The sequence below is a fragment of the Emys orbicularis genome, chromosome 9 (genome assembly GCF_028017835.1).
Source record: "Emys orbicularis isolate rEmyOrb1 chromosome 9, rEmyOrb1.hap1, whole genome shotgun sequence".
NCBI lineage: Eukaryota > Metazoa > Chordata > Testudines > Emydidae > Emys > Emys orbicularis.
In genome coordinates, this window is record NC_088691.1 from 65,563,377 (window position 1) to 65,581,549 (window position 18,173).

An 18,173-nucleotide genomic window follows, 5' to 3' on the forward strand; every position below is an offset into this window, starting at 1 on the left:
TGTATCTTGGGAAGAATGTAGAAGATCCCTGGCATGGGTTTGTAGGGGATGAGGTTGACATTTTTCTGTATTTCCTGAGAGATGCTGGCAATGCAAAGTCAACAATTCCCTTCCCATGCCAGTGAATGACATCAGCATCAGAAGTATCATACGTTATCAAAAGCATGTTTCACCAAGCTCATTGATCCAGCCATAGGTCGCCATCCATTTAGGAAAAGTAGGGCGGGGCAGAGTCTTCAGGAGCCTCTATAATTACCTGGAGCCTCTCAAGAGCAAAGCTATTCCTGTGTTCCTAAGAGCAGTACAGTCATGTCAGTCTTAATGTCTGGTAATCAGGACCTTTGCTGGTTATGTAAACAAGAATGCATATTCATTAAATATGTAGATCAATCTGTTAAATATTTGTGTGAAATCACAAAATTTCTGCAGCCTCAATGGATATGAGTTACACCAGCTTTCATGGTCATCCTGTAGAACAGAACTGAAGACCTTCCCTGGGGGGTCTGTCTGTGGTAGCAGAGTCCTTCCAGGAGCTTGGGGAAGGCTAGCTAAAGAAGAAACCAAATTTCAGGATGGGAACCATGATAAAAAATTGTCAGCTTTGTAAAGTTTGCAAGGAAAAGTTTTCTACAACAGAATGGCCTTGTGGTGAGGGCACAGGGCCAGCACTTAGGAGACCTAGGTACATTTATTGCTCTGCCACAGACTTCCTGCATGAACTTGGATAAAACACTTAATCACTCTGAAAATCCTGCTATTCCCCATCTGTAAAATGGAGATATCAGTATTTTACCTTTCTCCCACACTTTGTCTGTTTTTATGTTTAGTCTGTAAGGTCTTCAGGGTCTCTTGTTTTGTATATGTACAGCAGCCAGCATAATGGGGCCCCATATTCGGATGTGGCCTCTAGATGATGCCTTTAATGCAAGCAATAAATTGTAATAACTGAAGCTGGCTGGTTCCAGAGCTCCTTGCTTTGTTGTATCAAACTTTTTAATAGGCTGGACCACATTGCCCTTGCTTTTTGGTATCAAAAGTTTGTGGGATTATTCCTCGATAGATGGCAAAGGAAAGCTAATTGTCAATATGAGGCACTGAAATGACTGGGTATCATGCAGATATAAAGGGCAGATGCTGAAATTATCCCCTCTAGAAAAGTACATGGCATCCCCCTCTGCTCTTTCTAAAGCCTTTATATCACCATCCAAAGTGATGGGAAGAAACTGGAAGAGAAGGAAGTTAAACAGGACCAGACCCTGCCTTATTTCTGGAGAGTGGGGTGGGGGTAGAATGGCTGGTTATCTGCCCTGGAAAAGACAAGCATTCATAAAATGCCTCTCTCTCTCTCTCATACCTTTCAGAAGGTTGGTGGAAAATCCTCATGTTCGCTGTGGCAAGCTGGATCTACATTGTGCAGCAAGACACCCAAAAAATACCTTAAAAATTCTGAGGCAAATTATTTCATAATATAGGCTTTTACTGACTCTAAATATGGGCATGAATGATACAACCAGTGCAATATTACTTGTGTTTATTTTATATTGTATTCTTATTTATTTCATGCGGCTCCCAAATTTTCAACACACTAGAGAATTTTCTGTTGGAAATTCATAAGCGCCATTGGCTGTTGGGAAAAGATGTAACTTCTGCAAGCTCAGAGACAGTTGTATTGGGTGCCAATACAAGTAACAGCAAAGGTAGATCTTAGTAATTGTGACATATACATGATGTAATCAGCACATCACTTACATATGCAAATATGATTGTCCTTAGTTAAATAGCTCCTTGTGACATCATTATTCCTAACTGGAATGAGAACCATTTATCCCAACACAAAGCCTGAGACATCAAACTGGTCTCATGTGTTTTAGAAGTGCTACTGTGTAAGGTTCAAAGGATCAGTGAACCATCTTCCGAGTGTCTTGTGGAGCGATGGCCAATACTTTATGCCTAAGTTGGCCATGTTGCCCGGGCTGCCATTGCTGCCCGCCACTGGAAAGGACTGATGAAGAATGCTGTTCGTGTTGGCATTTCCTTTTTACTCAGGAGCGGAATTGCAACTGTTTCCCCTGCCCATATGCAGAAGGCAGAGCTTGCCAATGTTGTCACTGCTCATGTTCAGAGAACCCAAATTGTCGTTGGTGCTGCTGCTCCTGTTCAAATGACCCAGACTGCAAGTGCTGTTGCTGTGCCACTGATGAGAACACCAGCTGTCAGTATTATGAGAGCAGATGCTGCAGGAATACCATCTACGCATCATACCTTCCCAGAGCCACAAGGAGACGTCAGTAAGTGCATTCAAAGAATGATTCTTTGATTCTTCTTTTAAATATTACATTCCAATGGATATGCTGCCTTTTTTTTTTTTGGCAAATCAAAAATTGTCACTTATTCTCAGTATGGCCAAGTTGGGCATGGAAAGTAGAGCGGAGGTAGTGGAAGGACAGTTTTCCCGTCCAGCAAAATTTTTCTCTGCCTGAATCAAGAGGAAAATTAAAAAAGAAAAAACAATCTAAAAAAATGTTTGGGAATCCCAAAACAAAACCCAGACCCTGAAGATTTATCTCAGTTTGGGTCAATTGAAATGTTTTTGTTTCAATAATTTCAAAATGCTCCATTTTACTGTTGACTTTTTCTTTTCTTTTCTTTTTTAACCCCCATTAAGCATAAATTTCAAAACAATGTTATTATGAACCAGGAAACTGGAATTTTTCATTTAGAAAATATAAAAATGAAATATTTTGACAATTTCAAAACTTTTTTCTTGACATTTTTTCAAGGCAGGAAATTCATTGATTTGTGAACAGTTTGGGTTTTGACAAATTTACATTTTTTTTTAGTGAAAAAATGTTTAACTGAAAAATTCCCACCGGCTCTAATTGAGTGAAAGCCTGAGAAAAGGAAAGAAAGAGGAGTGTACAATGAGAAGAGACACATGTTTGATAAAGAGGAATGTGAAGTGAGATGTAAGAGAAAAATTCAGACTAATGGAAAATGGTGGTCAGGGTAGGGGACTAGAGAAAACTGAAAGTCAACTGCAAAAAATGTTCTGAAAAGAGTGGAAAGATGGGATGATAATGATCTTGGTGTGCGGGGAGAGGGAATGGAAAAACTTCAGTACTAAACATAGATTAAACTGAAGAGCAGACAGTGAAAAGAAATGACTGCAATGGTATGCCTGGGGCTCTAAGACCAAAGTAATGGTAGTGATGATAAAGATTTAGACTGTGAGTGGAGAAGAACCAATCGATCTCCAGAGATACATGACCCATAAGTGATTCTTGCCTTTAAAATATGTAACTCTGGCTCTGAAAGTGGGGGAGACAAGTGGGTGGAACAAGGGCAGCGCTGGGAAGAATCTATTTCATTTATGATATTACACACATTAACTTATATACAGGGGAGGGGATGGGCAACAACTGAGGGGGGAGGAGCAGCAGTTTTGGAGTGTGTGTGTGTGGCAGGGCCGGCTCCAGCATTTCTGCTGCCCCAAGCAAAAAAAAAAAAAAAAAGCTGCAATCGCGATCGGTGGCAATTGGGAAAAAAATAAAATAAAAAGCCGCGATCGGTGGCGGCAGTTCAGCGGCAGGTCCTTCGCTCCTAGAGGGAGTGAGGGACCTGCCGCCCCCCAATTGCCGCAGGTGCCGCCCCTCTCCCTTGGCCGCCCCAAGCACCTGCTTGTTAAGCTGGTGCCTGGAGCCGGCCCTAGTGTGTGTGTGGGGGGGGAAGATATGGGATTGAAAACAGCAGCAACAAGAGTGGAGCAAAGAAATGTAGTGGTGAAGGCAGTATTATGGAAGCAGTAATTTTATCTCATGTTTCTGGTGACTATGTTAACCACTTGAGCTTATGTCATCTTCATTGGAATTATCATGGAGAGACAGTTGACCAAGATTTTCAAAAGCACTTACAGAGCAGAGAGATTTACAGAGCACTTTCTGAAAATCGGGCCCCTTTAAGGCATCCCAAGCTGGGCACTGCAAAAATTGAGACACCCAAAATCACCAGCCACTTTTTAAACTTTTGTCCACAAAGATCCTTGAGATGGCAATAAGGTTCCTTTATAAGGCGGATTTTGATTCCCCTTGTAAGGCAAGGGATAGTTAGATACAGTGGTTAAGATACATGTTTATTTTACTATTAACATGAATCATAACTCATTATAGTAATTTTAACAGGCAAAGCATATAAACAAGAAAAAGAGATGGAACAAAAAATAGGTGGGAGAATAAAAATTGATGCGGTTGTACAGAAGAATTGTGTACATTAGAATCTGTTTCTTAGTGAGTATCCAAATTTTTTTTGTTTTCAGTTCAAAAGTTGCCTTGACAAGCTTTGGAAATAAAAGTAACACATCAATCATTACTCTGGAGAGGGATGCATCAGGACATGCTTTTCGTGACCAACTCATTTGTCCATTGTGTAAACAACTGTATCTCTACCCATTTATGCTGCCATGCAACCACTGCATTTGTGAGAAATGCATAAGTAAAAGCAAAGCCCAGGCTGAAGTAACTGAAACTTTCTTCATCATCGTATGCCCAGTGTGTGTCAAAGCACACTGCCTCCCCTACACTAATAAAACTCAGTTGAGGATGAATTACCTGAGAGCCAAACTGGCTAGGAGATACATGCGCAGACATGGCTTTCTGAGGTGGAGATTTGACAGAACCCAAGCACCAATCTATTGTCAAGTTTGCAAAGAGAAGACAAAGAAGGCATCCAAGAGATGTCTCACATGCCGGCTGAATTTTTGTAACGAGTGTCTAAGGTTATATCACAGCGAGATCACTACTCAAGACCACATATTTACCAAAGCCTATCGAGAAGATCAAGGAGAATGCTGTTGTTTACTCCATCCCAACTCAAACCTTTCTAAATACTGTCTAGATGACCATGAGCTAATTTGTGAGTTCTGCAGTGACTCACTGCACAACGATCATGAGACGCTACCCTTGCCGGTGGCATGTTCAAATGAGGCTGCTTCACTCTTCAGTGCTATTGCCAAGTTTAAAAAAGGTTCCTATTTCAGTTTTTCTGCTTGTTTGTGCTGTTTTTAAAAACTCTGCTGTTTGTCACAATTCAACTGGCTGTGTTATTTTTGTATAGAAGGGGTAATATTGTTTCAGCTGGACTCCCCTGAAACACACTTTCAACAACAACTATTTTAATTGATAGATAGATAGATAGATAGATAGATAGATAGATAGATAGATAGATAGATATACACAGGTTTAAAGCACATTAACACATGACAGCCACTGCAAGGTTGTTCTGTGCCAGATATGAAGTCTATTAACACAAGGCTTCACTGCTGCAGTAATTAACAGGTCATGCCTGGGTGCTTTACCAGTCAGGATTTACTGGAGTTCCACAGCACTATGGCTGTGCTCTCTCCCCCAGATGTGCCTTCTGTCCTGGCGTGGTCTAGAGACAGCCAAGTCAGATATTCCCTCACACGGCAGGACTCTTCAGCTGTACAGTTGTGGCATCTTTACAGTCACTTTACACTGCCAAAGTACCACAAAGGGCTTATAGTATGGGCCAGAAATTGACCCTTACAGTTTAAAAGAAATAAGAATTTATGGATTTCCCACCTCCCCACATTTCCTTGCATCACCCTCCATCCACCTCACTATCCTTAGCACCCCTCATCAGGTACCCTGCATCTCTGACATTCCTCCCTTTCCTTTGCCTACCCAATGCTCCCCACTTCAAGACCAGATACTGTATGCCTCTTCCTCCTAGTTATTGTTTCCCTCATCTGACCCTTCCCAGAATCCTGTCCTCCCCTTTTCCCTCCAGCTTACAAGTGAATTTATGTGTATAAACTTTTTAACCAGGATATTACCCTGGCACCAGATTCTAAATTAAATAGGAGTGGCATGGCTAAATCCCTATAACAACCTTTGAAAAGACAGAGGGACAGAATAAAAAATAAAACAAGAAACTCAAATAATTGCTGCTATTTGCTAGTATAGTTTTCATAATAAGTAATACTTTGCATTAACATGGTAAATTTCACAAAGATTACTCTGGGCTTTATGATCACTCATAAATTAAGCTTGAAAATATCCCATGTGAGGTACATAAGCATTATCTGATCTATTTTACAGAAGACCAAATTGAGGCACTAAGAGGATCAGGCCAATTTTTTTGAATTTGGATATGTAAATTTATGCATCTAAATCCCTACTTTGTCATCTAAAGAAGTGGCCACCTAATTTTCAGAAGTGCCGAGCTCTGGCACCTCTCAAAATTAGGTCACGTCTATTAAGGTTCCTAACTTTATCCATTCAAATTTGAAAAGTAATTAATAATTACTACAAGGACACTTAGCAAGCAGTGGCACAACTGAGTAGAGCATCAGAATTCTGATTCCTTGTCTTATATTCTACCAATCCTGAAGTCCCTCTATGCTATACTAGGCCAGCTTGAGTCCTGCTAACTGCTACACAACATTTCAATGTGATGTTGAAATTATTGGCTTGATTTTGTTTTACAGTCCGATATGGGGTTGATAATGACCTAATGGAAATCCTTTTGCTAAAGAACAATTTTAAGACCTACAAAGAAACTAAAAGGAAGGAGATCAGAAATGGATTCCTCAAATTACGGAACATTCTCCGTGAACAAGAGAAGGAGATGATGGAATTGCTTGAGAACATTGAACTTAAAAAAGAGCAGGGAATTATAGAGTATGTGTCACACACATCCATAAAAATCTCTCAAATGGATAGCCTTATTCAATATTCTAAGGAGGCTTTGAAGGAGGAAAACCAGATTGCATTTCTGCAGTCTGCAAACTTTTTGGTAAATGAAATAGAAGATGCAATTACTAATATTTATCAGCCCAGTGCACGACTCAGGGAAGACCCTATTCAGAACCTTAAACTCAACTTTGAAGAGCTTTCAGCCAACTTGCATGACCTTTTCCAATCACCTGTTAGAATGAAGCAATCAGCTGATAAAGCAAACAAAGCTCCTTATCCCTGTAATTCAGACATAATGGTTCCAAGGAAAATGTCCAGTACCCATGCAGAAAAACATCCAACTGTGCTCCGAAGTCCATCTTTATCAACCTTAAATTCACAGTATGAATCGAGTGTTATGAGGCAAGAAATGTGTGGAAGACCAAATTCCACACCTCCCCCTCATCGTAAAGAGCATAATGAAATCTTTGCATTTTGGGATGCATCTACTCAAGTTCCAAGAAAAGAAAGAAACCATCAAAGTTACAGTATCAGTCACAATCCAGAACCATTTGACAATGGATCATCTATGGTTCCAGGCCTAGTTGTCATCTACCAGACTCTTGTATATCCAAGGGCGGCAAAAGTAAGACTTATAAATATAAAAAAATTATGTAGACTAGGTCCTGGTTTAGCCAAATTGGTTTTCATTTTAATATAGCTTAAAACATTTATTTTGTGAATGAGTAATGCTGATAAAGTTCATTGTGAGATAATAAATAAGACCACTGAACCCATTGTAGTCAATAGGGCCATTGTGGGTACTTACTATATGAAAGTTCCAGTACAAAGGAAGTAGATGTATTTTAACATTAAATGCTGGCATAATAGGGCATTGTATGTTGTGGCTCATACAAAATCAATTTTTTGCTCAGCATATCTCAGAATTGGGTCCTATTTGAGTGTTTTTTAAAAAAAAAAATGTTTTATTTTATTTTTTTATGTTTGATATATTAATCGTCTCTCAGCGCCTATTAGAAGCCCAGTTAGATGAGATGCCAAATAAGTCATAGAAAGTGCTAAATGCTTACACCAGACATCAATTTCAGTGTGAGAGATGAGTGTGCTCTGAACATCCCAGAAGGTACTTACCATCTTTCAAAATGCGATCCCAATTGTCATTGCCTTTCACTTATTACATGCTTTGTTAGGCATGTTTCAATTTTTAGATGCAGAAACAGCAGTAATAAATAAGAAAAAAACATACTGGCCTGTTTCCAAAAAAATTGAAATGAAAATGTAAGAAAATAAAACAAAAACATATAGTTGGACAATGTAGATCTTTTTTCTCCACAGATTTACTGGACATGTCCCACAGAAGACGTGGATTTCTTTGATGTAGAGTTCTATGAAGTTGTTTCTGTTAGTCCTGATAACATTGTCCAGACACAATTAGCTGGAGAATTGCATGGGATAAAGCATCAGAACCTTGAGATACATAATCTGGATCCCAACACAGAATATCTCTTTAAAGTTCGTGCCATCAATATAAATGGTCCAGGTCAATGGAGTGACATTTGTAAGGTACAGTAGAATCTCTGTCCCTCTTTCTGTAGTTATTTTGCCTTTCCATCCTCCTATATGCAGTTCCAATTCTTCTTTGTCTCTACACATGAACAAGAATACATGCCATCTGGTGCTGTCTCAGGCAAGTGATTCAGCATACTAGCCCACAATCCTGAGAGGTACTGGGTTTCTCCACAGATTATTTTTTCCCATCCAAATTTGCTATCATTAGAGTGTTTCTGTCTTTCCCAACAGTAGAGCTGCATCATGGTTACAACCTTCATTCAAGTATATAATATATTTAAATTATCACAGTGACTAAGGGCCCAGTGTCCTACATGCTGTATGGCCACACAGAGAGATATTGTCCCTGTCCCCAAAGCGTTTACAATCAAAGAGAATTAGACAGACCTGGAGTGGAAGAGGAAGTTTCAGAATGTCCCTCAGCACCCTTGTCAAATGCCTCTCTTATTATGGTTTTAAAGAAAAAAATTAAACAAAAGCAAGATTTTCAAAAATAAACACCTAATTATCACAAGTGCTGCACACCCAGCACCACACACTGATGTCACCTCTGTGTTCTAAATCTTGGCCAAAAACATATATTTAGTCCATTTTTTTCCCCACTTGGAACCATTATACATACAAGAGCAAATCATCCCAGTGCAGAGAGCCAGTAAAAGGCTCTATGCACCATTTGAGTCCCAATAAAGGGTTTATGTGGGACTTCAATACATAGTCCTTTGCATAAGTTCTCTGTGAAAGGGTGGATTTCACTCTGTAGTTCCATGCAGAACAATCTCACTTCTCTCTTCCCGGTTTCACTTTACACTGAGTTTTATCCCTCCAAGGCTCCAAGTCCCTTGTCACCTGGATTTAGTAAGAGTCTAGCTTTGAAATGGCACTCAGATAATTCACTAGGTGAGTGCTAATAATAACACTACCTATGGGCCACCAGGACAGCTCTACTTCCCATACTTAACATATTCAGCACAGTATTTTCTTTTTTATCTGACACACTGGAGTACTATATTGATTTTTCTTTTGAAAACAGTTCTTTCTACAGGCAGAAGAGTTGTATTAATATTCCAGAGAAACACAGATTTGCTTAACATCTGCTGTAATTTACATAAGCAAAGAGTTCCATGGCAAATGAAAATGAGAAAGCATGTTTGACAGACATTTATAGATCTTTTAAAAATAACTTACTGCCATTCTTTTTGCATAAAATCAGAATATTTTACTTTACCAGCTGCATGGAAACTTCAGAAGAGTTACATTTAATGTAAATGCACCGTGAGAATGTAAGATGTTTTATTTATACAAAACAATACAATATTTTCTGACATATCCAATTATCCAAAAAGGAATTGATCAAACTTATTATATCAGGGCCAGATTATCCCAGGCTCTATGCCCACACAAGAGTCACAGACAATCACAGTTTCTAAGTCTAAGCTGTAGGAGCACGGGATCTGCTCCTTTCAGACACCTCTTCTGGGAAGCACATTGTCCCAGAGGTGAGGCACTCATCTCACACCTCAAGCCTATGGGGCAGGTTGGGCACACTGGGGGTCCTGAAGAATGGCACAGACTGCGTACTACCCTTGCACATTAGGAACCATGGGGCGGGATCACTCTGTATTGCCCCCAATCACAGCTGTGCTTTAATTGCCCAGTCCAGTCCTTAATTAGAAATGTGGCTTGTTTAAGTTATTTTAGTCCTTGAGAAAGTTCCTAGGTTAACGATGAAAATTAAGTTTGCTCTGTGAACAGAACAACTGCAATGCAGCCAGTGGTAGTGTAAGAAAGGCTGCAGATATGATTCCACCCCGTTCTGGCAAGACTGCTTCTAGGGATGAAGTTCAATTGCCATGCCCATTTTTAAACCTGTCTGATGAGACAGCCAACTTGGAAACTAATTTGTTTGAGTTCTGATAGCGTTTTTTGTGACTTGTCCACGAAAAACTAGGGAGGAGCTTTTCAAAAGCACTCAGGAATTTAGGATCACAAGTCTCAATGACTTTCAATGGGATTTGTGCTCCTAAATGCCATAGGGCCCAGATCCTCAAAGGCATTTGGGTACCTAACTCCCATTGACTTCAATAGGCAATAGGTGCCTAAATACCTTTGGGGAACTGGGCCCAAGGGCTTTTAAAAATCTCTCCCTCGCTGACCTGCTCCTAGCACTTAAAGGCTGGTGCTAGGTACATTTCAAAAATCATTACATTGTACACAGAATACCAAACAGCAGCCATCTGGTGATGATGTCTTTTGCTTACTTTCTACTTGCCCTAAGGGCCAGATTTTCAAAAGAGCTCAGCTTCCATTTAGGCAGCAAAGTAAGTGACTAGATTTTTCAAAAGAGCTCAAAATGGGTTCTTTTGAAAATCTGGCCATAAGTGGTAGCTGGGCTGTTCAGAAAATCTACCCTCTATTGTGGAAGCTGAGTACTTGAAAATCTGACCCTGAGCTCCATTGAAAATGTAGACCACATTTTGAGAAACTCTATTACCCTATCATTTAACATCTGAGATACCAAGTCACTGAAAATTGTATGTATTTTAAAATATTCCTAATTCTGAATTTGTCTAATTTTTTCCAATTCCAGGTAGTTACTCCGGATGGGCATGGGAAAGCCAGAGGCAGATGGGGCTTGCTGCGGAGTATTCAGTCTGCTTTCTATAAATAGCTCTAAGCTTCAAAGAAACAAGACAGTATGTTTTGTTTTGTTTTTAAAGAAAAGGTCTGAAAAAATCGATTATATTTTTGACTGAAGCTAACCTGCAGCCTAAGATCTGAAAGTAAACTCTTCAAAATAACAGATCCATCCAATAAATAAATATCTCAACATTGTCTTTTGCCTTCTTTAGTCTAGAAATATCACCAAAACATGAGGAAAATGTTGTGCTCTACATGAAAATATAAAGTGCAAATCTCAGAAGCCAGCTCTGTGGTGCTTAGCACCTTTAAAGAAAAAGTAATACAGACTGATGTCTTCATTTTCATTGCAGGAATCTGCTAAGTTAATACTTTGATTATTACTTCCTAAGAGGCCAATTCTGAACTTGTTTATACAGCAACACACTTTACATGGTATTAATGCACCTCATAAAGCCCACTCTACAAATATCTGTGATTTGTGCCAGGAGTTCATATCTCACCCTGCTGATGTCATTCCTGAACCTTAATCCTGCACAGTGCAGAGTGAGAGTGTTAGGTGCAAGGTGATAGGTTGCACAGGGTTGGTATTAATGAATGTAGGAGCGCATGACCACAAAGGTACTCATCCCTAGTAACAAAAGCTGGGACAAAGAGGGGAATTTTTTCATAGAATATCATGGTTGGAAGGGACCTCAGGAGGTCATTTAGTCCAACCCGCTGCTCAAAGCAAGACCAATCCCCAGACAGATTCTTACCCCAGTTCCTTAAATGGCCCCCCACAAGGATTGAACTCACAACCCTGGGTTTAGCAGGCTAATGCTCAAATTACTGAGCTATCCCTCCTCCCTTATGTCCTTCTGCACTTCAGTCACATGCTGAGGATCATGCTCACTTTACCTGAAGGTCCTTTACATGAAGGTCACAAAAGACAGGCATCTTGTATATTGCTGAAAAAAATAGTAACTCCTGGTAAATACCAGCAGGAAGAGAAACGACACCAATTAACAGCAAGTTACAGCGCTGGAGTAAAAAATGTCATTCACCACACAGGCACACAGCTCCTAGGTATCTACTATGTCTATTTCATTCCATGCAACTGTCTGGCTTACTTTAAGGCAAACAATAACTTATTTGTATGTGTGGTTAATATTTTGTATTTCTATTGCACCTTTCATTAGAGTCAAGTACAGTGAAGCTTTCACTAGCTTCACTTCATTACAGTAAGATAGTAATACTAATACTATACCCACTTTACAGATGTATAAACTGAGGCTATGTCTTCACTACCCGCCGATCCGGCGGGTAGCAATCGGTCTATCGGGGATCGACTTACCGCGTCTAGTGAAGACGCGGTAAAATCGATCCCTGATCGCTCTGCCGTCGACTCCGGAAATCCACCTCGGCAAGAGGCGGCAGCGGAGTCGGCGGCAGCGCGGCAGCGGTCGACTTTCCCGCGTCCTCACCGCCAGGTAAGCCGACCTAAAATACGCAACTTCAGCTACGGTATTCACGTAGCTGAAGTTGTGTATCTTAGGTCGGACCCCCGCTGTAGTGTAGACCTAGCCTGAGCTGCAGACCATGGGCAAGTATCTGCAAAGGTCACATATGGTCAGTGGCAAAGCCAAAAATTGACCTCAGGTGGTCCAACTTCTCATCCTTTTTTGCCAGTCACTAAACCATTAGTGATACTTAATATAATGTACATGATCTGGGCTCATCCCCTTTCTGACAGATCATTTCAATGTGGACAACGTCTAGAGATACTACTTGCAAACATTTACATTTTCAAAAGAGACTAGTAATTTTGAGTGCCTCTGGTTTTGGGTGCTCACCACAAAACATCTTACTGGGGCCTGATTTTCAGGAGTGCTGAGAACCCGCCCTCAGAGATGTTTCAGGATGTACATCCAAAAAATCGAGGCCTCTAAAATCACTAATTACTCTAAAAATAAGAATGTATTCTTTATCACTTTTGGCCTATATAAATTAGGTCATTATATTCTGTAACATATATTAAGACAAGGTGCCAAAACAGGTTTTTCTTATTCATACAGCCCTCCTTGAAGCAGGATTTGAAGTCAAAGGGAGTAGTTGAGGTGTTAAATATGGTCCCTCACTGGACCACTGAAGACTATTATTCATTCTCCCCTCTCCTCCCCCCCCCCCCGGATACTAAAACATAACTATCCTTCCTTTAGTTACAACCCTTTAAGCACCCATCACCTGCAGTACTGATATTACTTGTTACCTTCTCCACTGGCATATGACTTCCTGGGTTCCTGCCACCCTAGTGATTATCTGCATCTATTCTTCTCCAGCACCAAACTTCTTGGACACTCCTCCTTATATTTTTAAAATGTCTTTATAAAAAAAAAGAAGAAGAAGTAGTAAATTTTACATACAAAGCTTCACTCCCTTTTCAAGTCCACGTAGCAGAACCCAGGGTGTACTGAACAACTGAATTGAAATATAACAATTTGGTAATAACATGCATGTTCCCATTACAGAGGGTTGAAAGCCAATGGATATTTAACAAAAAATACTTGTTTTAGTCCTGTAACATTATTTTGCTTCTGCTGTGTGTGCATAATATGTTGTGAAAGGCATAGACCACATACTCTCTTAGGATTCACAGAAGAAAGGTCCCGAAAAAAAATTTCAAAAGTGATTTTTGTAAGGGGAGGGGAAAAAGTAAAGATCATACTAATTCAATGTCAGAAGTAGATTGACTTTTTTGTACTGCAATTAGACATTCGTAATTTCTTTTGATGTCCCTGTAATTCAGTGCATATATTCAGCCTAACTTATACATTAATTACAACTAAGAATGAAAGAGTTTGCTTTTTCTTTTTATGAAGTTTGATGGATAATACATTTTCCCAAGGAGGTGGCAAAACTGACTATGCACCATTTATGTGCAATGAATGAGGCTAGGATCCTGTGGAAATAATATACGGTCAGATAATTAGAGATTGTATTATAATACCTCTGCACCATAGGGCACAGCTACAATCGGGCATGCAACCGTAACTTTGTTATTTCTTGACTTGAGTGCTTCACTTTGCAGCCATAGTGTTTCCTTGACATGGGTTTTATTTTATAAGTTACTGCTGGATGGAAACAGGGGAATCAGCTCCACAGGTTCCATGTTTTTCTCAATCTGTGCACTACATTTATTTGTACAGATAAGAGCTGGACATGAAGTGCAAGGACAATATATAACCATTCCATCAGAGCTTGAAGCTGATTCAGTAGCACACTTTTTTGCACCAGATTTTCAATGGTTTTAAGTCAATGGAGCTATAGCCCCCTCATTTTTAGCCTGCAAACAACACTGAAGGGAGTCTGTTTTCCCAAGATGCATGGGCACAACATGGTAATTGAAGGGCAGTTAGATGCACAGGACAGGTTCATTTTCAACTATTTTCCCTCCATCCCTTCTGTTTATCAGTGGTACTCACTGTATAGCTTCTGTAGCCCTAGGACACATAATGAGGTGAGCAGATTTCATTACAGGAGAGTAAGAGATCATTTATTAGGAGACTCAAGTGTATAAATTACACCAAAAAGACCTGACAAGCCTGGAAGATGCTGAAAATCTTCTTTGAGCTCCTGGAAGCCCTTGGCTCCCATTGAGGCTCACGTGCTTAGCAGTTCACAAGAGATGCACCTTGCAGCATCGGGCCTCACATAATATGCAACAGCACACCCAAACAGAGGCCCAATTCTGATCTAAAACCAGTTTTATACCTGAGCAACTCCACTGATTTTATAGCAGCCACATATGATTTATACCCATGTGAGACTGGGATCAGGCACCCTGCAGGCTTTAATGTTTTTGATTAATTTTGTGGGGCTGGTGGAGGCATTCGTTTCTTTAAAAACGAACACCTTTCACTTATTCTATCTTGGTCCATTTTCTTTCTTTTTTTCCGGGGTTGCCTCTTTTTAAAAAGAAAAATGTGTTAAATTCCTTACACATCATTCAGTGCCTGCCTTCTGCAAGTACAGCCAAATCCCATAGTGATTGGATGTCTACAGCCCAATTTATTGCATTTCTTCCCTCTATAAACAGGCAAGGCAAAGAATGGGACAATTTTGCTTATATAATGCGTACTGCTCAGTTACAGTGGGGGTGGGGGAGAGTGGCTCACTCTCTTATCCCATGCACAGGTTTTTCAGCTGCATGCCCTGAAATTGAAATTTTGAGATTATTTATAAATAAATAAAACCCCATTTGAGTTTAATGCAGTACAATATTTACATAATTACTTCTCAAGGTAATGAGTGTGACAGAAGCCGAAACACAGAAGCTGAATATCTTTAAAGCAGTCTGTGCCGGTAAATAAACACAGAGGTCCTGTAAGTATCAAATTGCATTGCAGTTTAGGACCACATATTTTTTTAGGGAATAATGAGCATCCATTTGTGTTAGGTGAGTTGCCAAGGTGAAAAAATGAAAGACATATATGTAATTAAATATTAGATGAGCCATCATTTCATTTCCTAACCATTTGTTATTTGAAATATCTGTAACCAACCACGCTGAACAAGACATCAGGTAATAAAGGTGGCTGTCAAATCACCTTCTTCACAGCCAAGAGCTTACCAGAGGATACAGCTGGCCTGAATCAATTAACACCAGTTTGAAAGAAAATAAATCTGAGTTCAGTTCTGTGTTTATAGTTTTAAGATTTGTCTATTCACAAAGTCTCCGCACCCACCTCTACTTTGTAGGTGAGATAAGCCGCAGTTTATACACAGAGCTACTCTTAATGGGATCGCCATCTCTCCTACTCTACAAGGCCTCTGGAAGATAGGGTGGGATGGAGAGCATATGGCTGACTAATCTGTGACTACCCATATCCACTGGCGAAACCAAAATTCCCGTGGATGCTACTGCAACTCAAGAATACAGTAGGGTATATCTGCTGCCCCATTACAGCCAAGAGTAGGAAAGGATTCTATTATCACAACTGCTGCATAACTCTTCTAGGCACAACTAAGGGCTTGTCTACAGTTGAAATGCTTCAGCAGCCCCACTCTTGCACTTCAGTGTAAAGAATACCTGTGCCTATGGGAGAGTTCACCCATCAGCGTAGGTCAGTGGTTCCCAAACTTGTTCCGCCTCTTGTGCAGGGAAAGCCCCTGGCGGGCCGGGCTGGTTTGTTTACCTGCCAAGTCTGCAGGTTCGGCCGATCACAGCTCCCAGTGGCCGCGGTTCACTGCTCCAGGCCAATGGGAGCTGCTGGAAGCAGCGGCCAGTACGTCCCTGAGAGGCGGTAGCTAGATCAATGGAAGAATTCTTCCATCGAACTAGTGCTGTCTACACTGAGGGTTAGGTTGGCTTAGGGGTGTGGATTTTTCATACCTCTCAATGAGACCAATTGCGATAAAAGTCAATGATGTTAAGTAACTAACTGCCACTTGTGCCTTTGAACATCTCCAATAATTTTCTAATACTGATATAGCACCCAATATATGGGGAGTTCATATTAGCGATCATGCTAGTAAATAAAGATGACTTGATTACTGAACTAAAATTAAAAAGTTGCCTAAACTCAAGTGATTACATCATTGTTTATGCAAACAGAATACAGTCCCAACAAAGAAGGACACACTCAGGCACACAGCACAGTTCAAGGGAAACATCCCAGAACTGGAATTATTATCAAAATTGATTGAGAGAAAAAGTGAAAAATGGGAATTGGTTAAGAATATTTGCTAGATGCTTGAAAAGCCAAAATTACTTTGCAAAAAATTTGACTTTGGTTAAAAAATCATCCAGGGATATAGGGGATGTGAAAGTCTCGGTAAAAGTAAAATTATTACACTACAAATGGAAGTGATGTGGTACATTGTAATATATAAACATAAACAGTTAAGAAGCTGCAGATATCAATGAAATATAGATGGCCAATAGCTTTAAGGTTAATAAGGATTTTTTTAATACATCAGGAAAAGGAAACCTAATCATGGCATAGGTCCATTAATAGCTGGAGATGGTAAAATTGTCATTTAACAGAATGGCAGAAGTGTCAAACAAATATTTCTTTTCTGTAAATGGAACCAATCTGAACAATGTGTCCATATAACACGATGAGGACAAAATACTTTTTTCAATAGTAACTATGGAGGTTGATAATAGTATGTGTTAAATTATTTCAGAGACTTGGCTGAGGAGTGCTCTGCACCATTGATGTTAATTTTTAGTAAATCTTGGAAAATTGGGAAGGTTCCAGCAGACTGAAAGAAAGAAAAAGGGGTGTGAATATTTAAAGAGTAAACTGGCTCACCAAGACAATGATAGGCCATTTAGCTTGATATCAATCCCAGGAATAATGATGGAATACTGATACAGAATTCTATCAATAAACAAAGTAAGCTTTTTTTTTAATTTCCAAATTTCCCCCCATTAAAATGGTATACAAGTCAAATTCTGCTGTTAGTTACACTAGAGTAAATCAACAAATACCAAGAACAGCATACATTACTGCAGCACAAACAGTCTTGTTTGGGAGCAGTCTTGCAGTGAGTTGAGATTCCTACCACCAGTTCAGCAAAGCACTACATAGCATGCTTAACTATAAGCATATGAATAGTTCTATTGAAGTCACAGAATCCATAGTGCAGGACACTAGAAATGAAACAGTACTGAGTATGCTGAAGAAACTGCCAGCAGCAGACATGGTTCTTGGCGTTTACGTATTTTTATTATCATTATTTCTTCTCTCAAGAAGACACAGATTTTAATATAACAGAACAAATTCAGGCTTATCAGGTTTTTAACAATGGAAATGCCTAGATTCGCTTGGTACTCCTATTAGGCACTGTGAGTGGTTTATATTAATTAATTCATGATTTTTTGCTGGAGTTTAGAAATACTCTTTTTACCTGGTTGAAGGCTTTTTTTGGAAGGAGAATATATGTTCAGTCAGAAACAACGTTGTGACGGGTTTGGTCACAGAGACCCCCTTAGGACTGTCACCTGATGTGCTGAGACTACCTCTGAGCCCGTTTTCTCTGCCAGTTTGGGCCTTCAGAACCCTGCCTTTTCGAGCTAGACACACAAGCCTGCAACACAGACCCAGGGTCTGAACCATGCCCCCAAAGCTGTGGACTTAACTGAAAACAGCGTAAGAAGTGCTCCTGTCTCCAGCACCTGGACACCCAGCTCCCAGTGGGATCCAAACCCCAAATAAATCCGTTTTACTCTGTATAAAGCTTATACAGGGTAAACTCAAATTGTCC

The 18,173-nt window shown here is 39.9% G+C and overlaps 1 protein-coding gene across 1 annotated transcript; it reads left to right on the top strand.

Moving 5' to 3' along the window:
• The first annotated feature begins 2,005 nt into the window (after positions 1 to 2,005).
• Positions 2,006 to 10,950, top strand: TRIM42 (tripartite motif containing 42). Its single transcript, XM_065411407.1, has 5 exons — positions 2,006 to 2,288; positions 4,321 to 5,019; positions 6,506 to 7,338; positions 8,049 to 8,276; positions 10,870 to 10,950. The coding sequence occupies exons 1-5, from the start codon at positions 2,006 to 2,008 to the stop codon at positions 10,948 to 10,950; spliced, it is 2,124 nt and encodes a 707-aa protein (XP_065267479.1).
• Positions 10,951 to 18,173: the final 7,223 nt, after the last annotated feature.

Bases quoted from the DNA above. Each gene is read 5' to 3' on its own strand.
- TRIM42 (XM_065411407.1), top strand. From the start codon at position 2,006: ATGAAGAATGCTGTTCGTGTTGGCATTTCCTTTTTACTCAGGAGCGGA. The intron at 5,020-6,505 runs GTTCCTATTTCA...TTTGTTTTACAG, and splicing joins TATTGCCAAGTTTAAAAAAG to TCCGATATGGGGTTGATAAT. The intron at 7,339-8,048 runs GTAAGACTTATA...TTTTCTCCACAG, and splicing joins TATATCCAAGGGCGGCAAAA to ATTTACTGGACATGTCCCAC.